Here is an 11,378-nt window from a genome sequence, read left to right as displayed (position 1 = left end):
AGAATGGATTAGATATTACTTTTTGAGAGATACAGGTTATGGAGTGCACAATGCAGATTGGGTGAGAGGTGGGCAAGGAGCAGATATTGTTTGTTATAAGAAATCGGGGATGCAGACACTGAAATTGGGGAAAAAGTTGGGGATGAAGTTAATACTAGTGGTTTGAAAAGATGGGGAAGTGTATATTCTTGGTGGGGAAGGGAGAAAAAACGGGGGCAACAATTTACGGGTAGGGCTTCTTTTACTGGTCAGAATCACCACTTAAGGGTTTTTTTTCAATTTCTTTAAAATGGAAAACAATTCCCCCTTTAAACACAGGGCAATTTGTTTCAAAACATTACCAGGTGAAAGATACGAGGTGAACTAAAGGAACAAATATATTTAACTTTCGGACCGTCTTTGGGTTAAATTGCGCTTCCTGATTCTAACCATTGGATTCATTTTAAACATTTCAGTGAAAAGATTACTTTTAATCCCAACCTCGAACTTGGGTTCCCCTCTTTGGAATTTACCCGTAATGATATACAATTTACCATTGTTTTTAAAGGACAGGACACTAAAGAGGTAAGGATTGTGCTATTTATTTTAAAGGTATGGTATTGCATACAAATTCCTTATGCTAATACAGTCATTTTAAAGGATCAGTCGACCCAGAACCAGTTTTTCAGCTTTAAAAAGGTTAATGGAAATTTGCTATTGTGTTAAAAATAAAGTGCAATATATGCTGGTAAATAAAATATGTAAAGTAACTGTAAATATAAAATCTTGCCTTTACAACTTCTTTCATCTCCCGGAAAAAGATGTTATTAAGGCTGGGTGTGAGTTGTCCTCAATATATCAGCTGACTCATAAACTTGACACATGAAAAGAAGCAGCAAAGCCCAACAATTGTGTAGCACAATATTTGCATACAGTACAGTAAATTCAGGAGCCCACACTCATATGAAAAGTTTTCTTGTGCCATTGAAGTTTTTGGCTTTTTCAACATAATTACAGGAGCAAGTATTGAATGTTCATTGAAACAGTCCCCAGGGATAAATGTGATATACATACATGAGTAAAAACACAAGAAAAACTTGACTTTTTCATTATTATTTAATGAAAACATCAATATATGTAATGATACAATGTGGAAAAAGTAAGTACATCCCTGGCTCCTTGAGCTGGTTTGACTCCTTTATCTGAAGTCTCTAAAGATCTTGTTAGATGGAAGTTCCCACCAATGTCTGACATTGACTAAAATGTCTCATAATTGTGATTGTTCACTATTTCATGCAACATTCTTTAAGTTACAATATATTTTTGTGTTTACTTCCATAAACTGCCAGTTTCAGATTCCCTACAACTTTACAATGGTATCCAAACCAGGGCTAGTTAGAGTCCACTAGGACAGTCCACAACCCTCCATTTCTTCTCTGAGTTATTTCTTGGTAGATTTGCTAGTATGCTTCCAATCGATATTATGATGAAAGATCGATTTCTGCTTTAGCTTCAACTTTTGGACAGATGACCTCATATTCTTATTAATCTTACTCTGATATAATGCAGAATTTATAGCTGACTTTATTACTACAACTTGCTGATATTCTGATGCTTTAAAACAACCCCAAATCATAACGTTTCAATTACCATGTTTTTAAGTTCATAGGGGTTCCTATCCTAAAATGCTATTTAGATTTTTAAAAATCTATTCCAGGTTTGCTGGTTCACCCATTACAGTTTTGGAGAGCTTTGATAAAACAGACCCAATATTGGAACTTGAAATAAGAAAATGTTTTGCCAGGGATAGTTCTAACACAAACTATACCCGGGACAGTTTTGGTTATTATGTTCTTAGGCTTAGTTAAGCTTTAGATTACTCACTAGCCCAATTTGCTGCAGAAACTATACATGAACCACCCAGTTGGGTTTTTTTTTTGAATTTTATTGCAATATGCTAAATGCAGCTGGAGAACGAAGACTCCAAGGCAGAGAAGTAGAATGGAAGCAAAGTGATTCAGAGTGATTCAGATTTATGGTCATTGGGATAGTACATTAAAAGTAGACAAGGAAAGACATTTTATTGATATTTGATATTTTTCAACTCTAGGTAAATACAGATAATTAATATACCAATAAACTATGTTTTGTTTTGTTTTAAGGACCTGTAGCATGTCAAGAACCCCCATAAAAGATTTTAAAATCATAGTATGTTTTTCTATCATTTGCATCACCCTGCTTAGTTACATCATTCACCTATATATGTTCAAGGTAAGTTCTTAATTATACAAATATGTAACTTTGATTCTTTTATATATATATATATATATATATATATATATATATATATATATATATGTGTTTAAGAAACCCTTATTTTTTTATTTTTCATTTGTATTTGGTAGATGCGTTGTAAAATTAATGGTAAAACATATCTGACAACAGTGATATGATCAAATTCACTGAGTGTCCTGATTTCTTGGAGTTGGTTGGGAGTGATAAACAGTTGGTGGGTATAGCCAGCCCTTGACTATATCATCAATGCCCTCCCTGTTCATATCTGTTACTATGAGGCAGGCACTATGAGGCAGTTCTACCAGCCTGACTGACCCACTCCAACCAACTTTCACTTTCACCAACACCAGTTGTCCCCAACAACAGCTGGACCATATCGTGACTACATGAGGAGCATGAGTGTACCTGACACTACACACCTTTGTGTTTCTTCCAGATCAGATGTCAGATGCCAGATCAGATGTCAGGCATTCTCCCACTGCTAATCTGCCCTTGCAAACAAAAGTTTGTGGTGATCCTCCCTGCTGAGGTGAAACAACCACTTTGTAACAGTTCTAAACTTGGTAGCACGTGTGGGTCCTTGTTGTCACATAGAAACCACTCAAGGCCTTCAATTGTTCAACAGGCATCATATTATTGATTCCTGATTTTTTCAGTCCCTCATTCTATCTATCCAGGCTGGCTAAGGCCCTGGTCCCGACTGGACTAGACCATAGCCTCAGGCCATCCCGCCCTGTAGACGCTCTGATCCTTTTCCGTGATAATGATATTTACCCACTTGAAAGAGCATGTAGGGGAATGCTCCTTGGGTAGTTGAATGGTAGAAGGTGGGGCTTGTCCATGAAGTCAGGGAAAGTTAGGGCCCAGAAATAAGGTAAGACTATTTCTGAGGAGCATATAAGAGACATTTTGGTTAACAAAGATAATAGCAGATTTCTGATGATCAAAATCATTTTTTGGTAAAAATTAAATGTTAATGTATATGTAAACCTTTTCACTAAAATCCTTTGTAAGCCTTATTCTGTTGGAATCTGTTGTCTGTTTAAAAATGTAATTTCAAAAATATTTATTTCCTGAAATCTGCATAATTTTTTAAACTAATTCTTTGTCATCCTGCCCTGAAGGTATGTGTTCAGGCACTTCTTGTTATAGACTTACAACACTTCTTGTTCTGCTCCTGGATTGTCACTTGTTAACATTGCCTTCTAGTGGAGGCTACAAGTGACCAACACACATTATGCAGGTCCACTGATGTCTCCTTAAGGAAATTGGCCTTAAAAAGTGTATGCAGCTATTGCTATTTTTGGATATTATAGATTTCATTGACAACTAAATGAATTCAGTGATTGTTACTGCCTTTCATAAACTATTGTCAGATGTATTTTTTTTTTGTCCTTGAAATAACGAGTTTGTCTATTTTAAAGCCTTCAAAAATCCTATTTCCTCAAGTCCAACATTATCTAGTTTCTAAGGAAGATGTAGAGCATTTGACAACTATACCCAGTGACAACGACCAGCAAGTACAAAAACTGTTAAGTTCTATAAAGCAAAGACTAGTGAAATCCACATTTGTAGAGTTCAATACAACAAGCAGTGCTAAACACAGCATTGCCACTATTTCAAGTAATGTGTCTAGGTTATGTATTGGAGACACATTAACTGTAACTGTTGAAATGTTTAATTATTTGGGTGAAAGAAAGACCCATGGTGGTGACTTTTTACGAGCCCGGATCTTTTCAGCAGATCTTGGAGCTGGAGCTTCAGGAAGAATCGAGGATTTCAACAATGGTACATATAAAATCTATTTTACTTTATTTTGGGAAGGGCATGTACAAATATCCATTCTTCTACTCCATCCAAGCGAAGGTGTGTATGTTTTATGGAAATTACGGAATGCAGGATTCAAATATATTATCTTCACTGGACAGTTTCTGAACAATAGTAAGGAGGTGTATACAGAATGTGGCTTTCAGTTGGACTCAAAACAAAAAGAACTTTGTGAATATTCCGATAACAAATACGGAGAGTATTTTTATTGCATTAAACCACAAGGTGTTCCATGTGAGGCTTTTATATCACTGAAGAGCGATAATACTCCTTATTTCTACCTCAACAATAAAGAGAGGAAAATGTTTAAAAGGTAACATGGATTTTCATCTAACAAAGAAATAATAGGTAGTAATATTACTGTATTCCCTGTACTGCTTTAAAAAGTTTTAGTTTCAGGTAATAATTCAGTTTCTATGATGGAAATAAAAGAGAAAACCTGGATCAAGTTTCCCAGTTGATGAAACTCCCCTATGTACTGGTGCTGGCCCTCCTGAGCCCATCCAAATGGTGGTCACATTCATAAGCAATTTACTAAAGATTGTTGTTGCATTGATAGTTCAAAACTGATTAAAGCTCTCCAAGGCTGGTTAAGACAGACTCTCATAGGGGAACCTGAGTGATCCAACACACCTGGATTTGATTTCTTAAAATCATTCGCTTTGAGTTAGCTATTTCAGGTTCACATGAACACTCAGGTCCTCCCATGATAGTCAATATTCTCCAGTTTTTGGGAGCTTTAACAAATCAAGCCTATTGAGTCACTTTTCTAGCATGTTTCACTCCTAGTTGAATTTCGGTAATTAAACATGTCAGAGGGAGGAGGTTTCAAATTACAGGTCAAGAAGATTTTATGATAGGATTACTTTCCTTAACTTTGCCTCAAGGAAGGAGTCTCAAAAAAGTTTATTATTTTTCAATTAGATGTAGAATTCATGACCTTCTACTTCTCAATTGCTTCTGGAGTGTGGAATCCATTCTTTATATTGCTTGAATATTTGGGATTCGTTCCCAAGGAAGGTCAGAATGAGTATTTGTAGTCTGCTAGTCTCTGAAAAAGTTTGGCCAACCAATATTTCCATAGATACCATAAAAAAGGTCATCAAATGATTAGAAGTACAAGAAAGCCAAGTAAATGTCAAGCAAGATTTACAATCCATGTTTTGGTACCTGTAAGTGTTACTGCAGCAGAAATAATCAGGAATGAAGTTAGGGTATAGATCAAACAATCTTCACTTTGTAAAATTTTACACTTTAATTGTAATTCATTTTGTTTTATTATACATCATCTTGAATCTGAAATGTAATCTACTTAGCAACTGGTTTTGTTATCTAGTGAGTCTAGTGAGAGTCTTGGGTGCATCTCTGCACAAATTCTCAATAAAATCCTCACTTAAAAAGGAATCAAAGTTTTCATCGAGTAACCACAGAACTCTAAGTTTAGCTTAAGAAAAATAGGGCGCACAAACAAAGAGTATAGATCTCCATCATAATGACTTCAAAACCAAATAGGTTTAAAGTTAGTGACTTTTTAAAGATGTGCTCTTATGTATTTCCTATTTTCATGACATTTACCTGGCCTTTAGATTACTTTTTTAGTTTCAGACCTTTCTCCTTTTTTGTTACCATAGCATTGTGCAAAAAGGTCATTAAGGAATAGTGTGACATGTTACAGCTGACTATAAATACACATTTTGACATAACCCTATATTATTCTACCTTCAGTAGTACCAGCTAGAACTATATGGGCTTTAAAGGTGTGACCACTTTAAGATAACATAAAATATGATTTTGAAGTGTTTGACCATTTTAGCTAGGATCAGTCACCTGAAAGTTCTTGCCATTCTGTTGTGCTGCTAAAGTGTACTATATTATCATAATGCCTATAACACTTCTGTTGGTTTTTTGCTTTTGCCCAGTTTGTCCCTTTTGTTGATGCAATAGTGTACTTAAGTTCAACTATTCTCAGTTTGTTTGCTCTAATCCAGTGTTTCTCAACCAAGATTCCAAAAGAGGATTCTAGGGGTTCCTTGAGACTCTCATGTCAGTTTGAGAGACACCATTGATCGTTTTGGCTGTCTATAAGGATAACATTCTTTCCCCTCACCAATATTGTACGAGTAATTTTTCCATTTGACCACCATATTAATGTGCTGTGAGGTGTAGATATAGAAGTTTTAGAAGGAGTTCCCTGAGGACCCCAAAGTTTTTTCAATGGTTCCCCCATTTTAAAAAGGTCAAAAAAGCCTTTTCTAATCTATACAAATTTGCCTCTGGCAGCCTCCCTGCCCCTGTAGTGTTTCTGGGGCTATTACTTCTGATGGAAAGGATAGCTTACAAGCCAACCAAGGGTTGACTAAATCTTTGGAGGCATGGACAGGTTAACTTCAGGAATTTGAAGCGGATTTTAGTAGACTCCATCCAGCTGTTCTCCTCTTTACCTTATGTCTCATCCAAACTAGTTCAACTTGTTATCACTCCCAAAAGGGGTGGCAGCAAGGGACAGGGAAAAAGAGTTTGATGAATAACAAAAAAAAGGAAATAAATTAGCAATAAGTTTTTTGGTGCTGCGTAAATAAGAGAAGGAAGGGGGGGAGGCATGGGAAGGGTGGAATAGTTTATGTTTTATGACACTAAAGCTAAATCCTTCTCTATTGTTATTTCTACATGAAAATAAAGTTCTAATTTAGGCTTGGAATTTCCGAAAAACATTGGCAGCGTTGATGTTCAGCAATGCAACAGTAAGTTTTTATTTTTTACTTTAGTATTTAAAAAAGTCAAGAAACTAAATGTGTTGGTGTAGCATTCTGCTTTAGCAAGGTAATATATAGAATCATGAGAAAAAAAAAAAACATACTCAGTGCCTATTCTAAGGTTTTGGGTATCGGGCTATAATAAAAAAATAAATAGCTCCTTAGAATTTGGAATTGCTACAACTTTCAAAATCAAATACATTGCAGCTTTACGGTACTAAAATGTGGTGGCTATAAAAATATTCACAAATAATAATATTTTTTTCCAAAAATTTTCAGGAAATTTAACAAAAAAAGAATCAAAATGCAAAATCGGGGAAGATCCTTTGTTGCCTAGTGGTTATTTTTTGAGAACACAATGGAACCCTGTCAACTGCAAACGCTATAAACCTGAGACGTCTTTTGCAATCAACAAATGCCTGTCTGGTAAAATGATCTATTTTTTGGGAGATTCAACGTTGCGCCAATGGATTGAGTACATTCCAAAAGTAATCAAAAGTAAGTAATTAAACTGAAAAAAAATGAAAAAGAGAATTATGTGCAGTGGGTTAAAACAGCTAAACAAAAAGCAGCTTCCTTGAATTTTAATTTAGCAGCAGAAGAAAAAGGTTACACAGGTCAACAAAAAACTAGTTCTAATAATCATCAAAAACTACAACAAACTTTTCTAAATTAGTTTTTTCAGCAGATTTCAGATATGTTTTTCCCTAACAAGTACAGTTCCTGAGTTATGAGTATTATTATTATAGTTAACATTGTACGTTTATGTATTTTGTACTAAAACACTGCGGTATAGATCTACTGAACAGTGTCAGTCAGGTACCATTGTTTCTTCAGAAATGCTTCAAAAAAGTACAGCGTGAGTGACAGATATTTCATTACATCAGTGTGTTTTACCATGTTTGCTTTTCTCACACTGATGTAATGAAATATGTGTCACTCCCATTGTACTTTTTTGAAAAATACACCTTAATTTGCTGCCAAAAATCCTTGTCTCATTTCTACTCGATTCATAAAAAGAAATAATTGCAGTTAGTGTGGTCTCTAACCTTAAAAAAAGAAAACTTTTGTTGTAATATGTTAAGCCTCTTTATAACGAATTTCAAACAATATAAAATTAGCTGCTTTAGAAAAACTGAACACAGATTTGAAATCCGCATCAAAAATACTACAAAACCCACATAAAATTATATCTGATGAAAATGACATGTTGACCCGTGTTATTGGTTGTTAGGTAATAGGTTGTACTATTAGTCTTGTACTTCAAATTTTCCCAGGAAGAGGGCACCAAACACACGTCACACAAACAGAGCAAGAAAAATCAGATAATGGGTCATGGATTAAACCTACATCTGACAGGTCAGAATTTTTGGCCTCCTTATTACTTTCTGTTTAGAGGCAACCTTTTATCAGGGTCAGCAATAAAAAGTTTCTCCCCTACTCTATTAAAAACAAAATACTGTAAGGAAAAATTCCACCTGAAATCATCAGAGCCATCCCCTAAAACATTCTCTTGAAAGTTGAGTTGTAAGTTATAAGTTGAGTGTGATTTGAAGGTATGCCCCTCACAGAATGGGCCTGAATTATAAAAGCTTTCCAAGATTGGAGAAGATAGACTATCATGGGAGACCCTCGAGAACCCGGAATGGGTTTAGTTCAGGACAAATAGGTAATGATTTAGAAAAAAAAAAAAAACAGGCTTGCTATATCACCCAGGTTCTCCAATGATAGTCTTGAAGAGTTTAAGTAAGTCAGACCCAATGGGCTGATTTATTAAAGCTCTCCAATGCTGGAGTGGATACACTTTCATCAGTAAAGCTGTGTAATCCATCAAACCTGGAATGGCTCTGGTCCAGGATTCAAAACATTTGCTAGCAAATTACTTTGTGAGAATCCTTTGCAGGTTTGCTGGGTCACCCAGCTTCACTTATGAAAGTGTATCGAGTTAAACTTTATTAAATAGTAATATTACTAATTGTTTTCAGTTTATCTTGGTGTAGATATATATATAAGTGCTGCATAATAGGTGCTATATAAATACTGGCTAATATTAATAATAATAAAATATATCAGACATTCACATATAACATATTATGTCCATATTATGTCCACTCTTTCCTTTAGCATTGAAGTTTTTTGACATGCAAGGAAAAGGCATTCACAGGACTCACCTAGCTTTGGACCTAAAAAACAAAAAAAAAAAAACAGGCTTGCTATATCACCCAGGTTCTCCAATGATAGTCTTGAAGAGTTTAAGTAAGTCAGACCCAATGGGCTGATTTATTAAAGCTCTCCAATGCTGGAGTGGATACACTTTCATCAGTAAAGCTGTGTAATCCATCAAACCTGGAATGGCTCTGGTCCAGGATTCAAAACATTTGCTAGCAAATTACTTTGTGAGAATCCTTTGCAGGTTTGCTGGGTCACCCAGCTTCACTTATGAAAGTGTATCGAGTTAAACTTTATTAAATAGTAATATTACTAATTGTTTTCAGTTTATCTTGGTGTAGATATATATATAAGTGCTGCATAATAGGTGCTATATAAATACTGGCTAATATTAATAATAATAAAATATATCAGACATTCACATATAACATATTATGTCCATATTATGTCCACTCTTTCCTTTAGCATTGAAGTTTTTTGACATGCAAGGAAAAGGCATTCACAGGACTCACCTAGCTTTGGACCTAAAAAACAATTTGTATGTCAAGTGGAAGAAGCATGGGCACCCATTTGTCACTCACAGCCTCTACACGGTAAAAGATTACTCCTCCATCGCCAGGGAAATAGATCAACTTGCCGGAGGCGCCAACACTGTCATTGCTGTCACTCTAGGACAACATTTCAGAGCCTTTCCCATTATCCTCTTCATCGAAAGACTCCTCAAAATACGTAAGGCCATAGAGAACCTTTTAAAAAGAAGTCCTGAAACAAAGGTTATCATAAAAACAGAGAATACTCGTGAGATCAATCTGGATGTGGAAAGATTCAGTGACTTTCATGGCTACACTCAGTACCTCTTGATGAAAGAAGTCTTCTTAGGTCTTAATGTTGGGGTTATAGATGCTTGGGACATGACCACTGCCTTCGGATCTTATAATGCTCACCCATCTGAGACCATAATTCAAAATCAGATCAACATGTTGCTCTCTTTTATATGTTAGTAGAATCTTCATGTTTTGAAAAAAAAAAATGTTTTATTTGACTTTATAGTTTGTTACATTTTTTGGATGACTCATTAGAATGAGAATGCAAGCTTTTGAAACAAGTTTCTTTATCATGCATGATACAATTGTGAATCTGAGAATCAGAAATGTCAAGGCTATGATCAATAATAAACAGACATTATACATTTGTGTGACGTGTTAGGACTTCCTATCTTTAACTCATGCATCTGTTTTCTTAATATGCGTATAATGGTCCAAAACAGAAACATCTCCAAAAGCAGTATTTTGGTTTACCCTGGGAGTATTTCAAGCAGGAAGAAAGGCTAAGAGTTCTTTACATGACAATAGCAGCATCCACATTCAACCAATCAGATAATTACATGGCCATTACCATCTCATTTTGGTCTTGTTATACTATAGTATATTAAAAACACGCACTAATGGACATGATACATAATCTATAATTGTCCATATAATTACCTATTTAATATCATATATGGAATGCATACTTCCAGCTGCTTCTGTTCACATGACCTTTTGGAGCCTCAACAACTATAATTCTCTTACTATCAAGTCACCCCTACCCAACGACTCTTTGGAAGGAGAACACAAGATGGCCTTTGCAGTGCTAGGTCACAGGTTTGAATCTCAGCCAGACCACTTTTTGAATTGAGTTTGCAGGTTCTCCCGGTGTTTGCGCAGGATTCCTCCCACATTCCAAAAACATGCAAAAAAGTTAATTGGCTTCCTCCTAAAATTAGCCTTAGAGTGTGGCAATGACCTATGACTATAGTGCCCCTTTGAGGGACATCTAGTGACAAGACTATGGACTTTGTGAGGCGCTGGGTAATATGGGTAACTGTAATTTGTTTGTGTAGCTTACAACTTTGCCCTTTGGCATGCATACTATATGGCCAACAGTATTTTCCTTACACTTGATCCTACAAAATGACTGATCCAAGGCCCCTTGGATCAATACCTCTCAAAATGAGCTGATTTTGGGTTTAAGTGTACTGTTATTCACAGCTGAAAAACTTTTAGACCAGCGTATGGACATATCCTCTCATCTGTTCCACCAGCAGCACCTGACTATGGGATCTTACCATTTGCATGAAAAACTCATCTTTCTATCATTTGCCTTTTCCTTTTATTGTGGGCCATTGTGGGCTATCGTTCGATATCATTGTAAACCTGTGCCCAGAATATGCCCATTAAAGTATTTACATATTCTCAGGAAACAGTAAAACACTTTCAAACAAGACTTCATTAATCTTGTTATCATTTAGATAACAAGATTAATGAAGTCTTGTTTGAAAGTGTTTTACTGTTTCCTGAGATAGTAATAGTAGAT

At 35.5% G+C, this 11,378-nt stretch overlaps 1 protein-coding gene across 1 annotated transcript; it reads left to right on the top strand.

Moving 5' to 3' along the window:
* The first annotated feature begins 557 nt into the window (after window positions 1-557).
* On the top strand, window positions 558-10,217 carry LOC140333223 (NXPE family member 1-like). The gene is made up of 5 exons (XM_072414755.1): window positions 558-2,250; window positions 3,699-4,414; window positions 6,781-6,842; window positions 7,134-7,352; window positions 9,489-10,217. The coding sequence occupies exons 1-5, from the start codon at window positions 2,122-2,124 to the stop codon at window positions 10,022-10,024; spliced, it is 1,662 nt and encodes a 553-aa protein (XP_072270856.1). The 5' UTR covers window positions 558-2,121; the 3' UTR covers window positions 10,025-10,217.
* The last annotated feature ends 1,161 nt before the right edge of the window (window positions 10,218-11,378 follow it).

Source organism: Pyxicephalus adspersus, chromosome 6 (assembly GCF_032062135.1).
Source record: "Pyxicephalus adspersus chromosome 6, UCB_Pads_2.0, whole genome shotgun sequence".
Lineage (NCBI taxonomy): Eukaryota > Metazoa > Chordata > Amphibia > Anura > Pyxicephalidae > Pyxicephalus > Pyxicephalus adspersus.
Note: the sequence above shows the minus strand (reverse complement) of the source record. Positions and strands in the feature narration are given on the sequence as shown.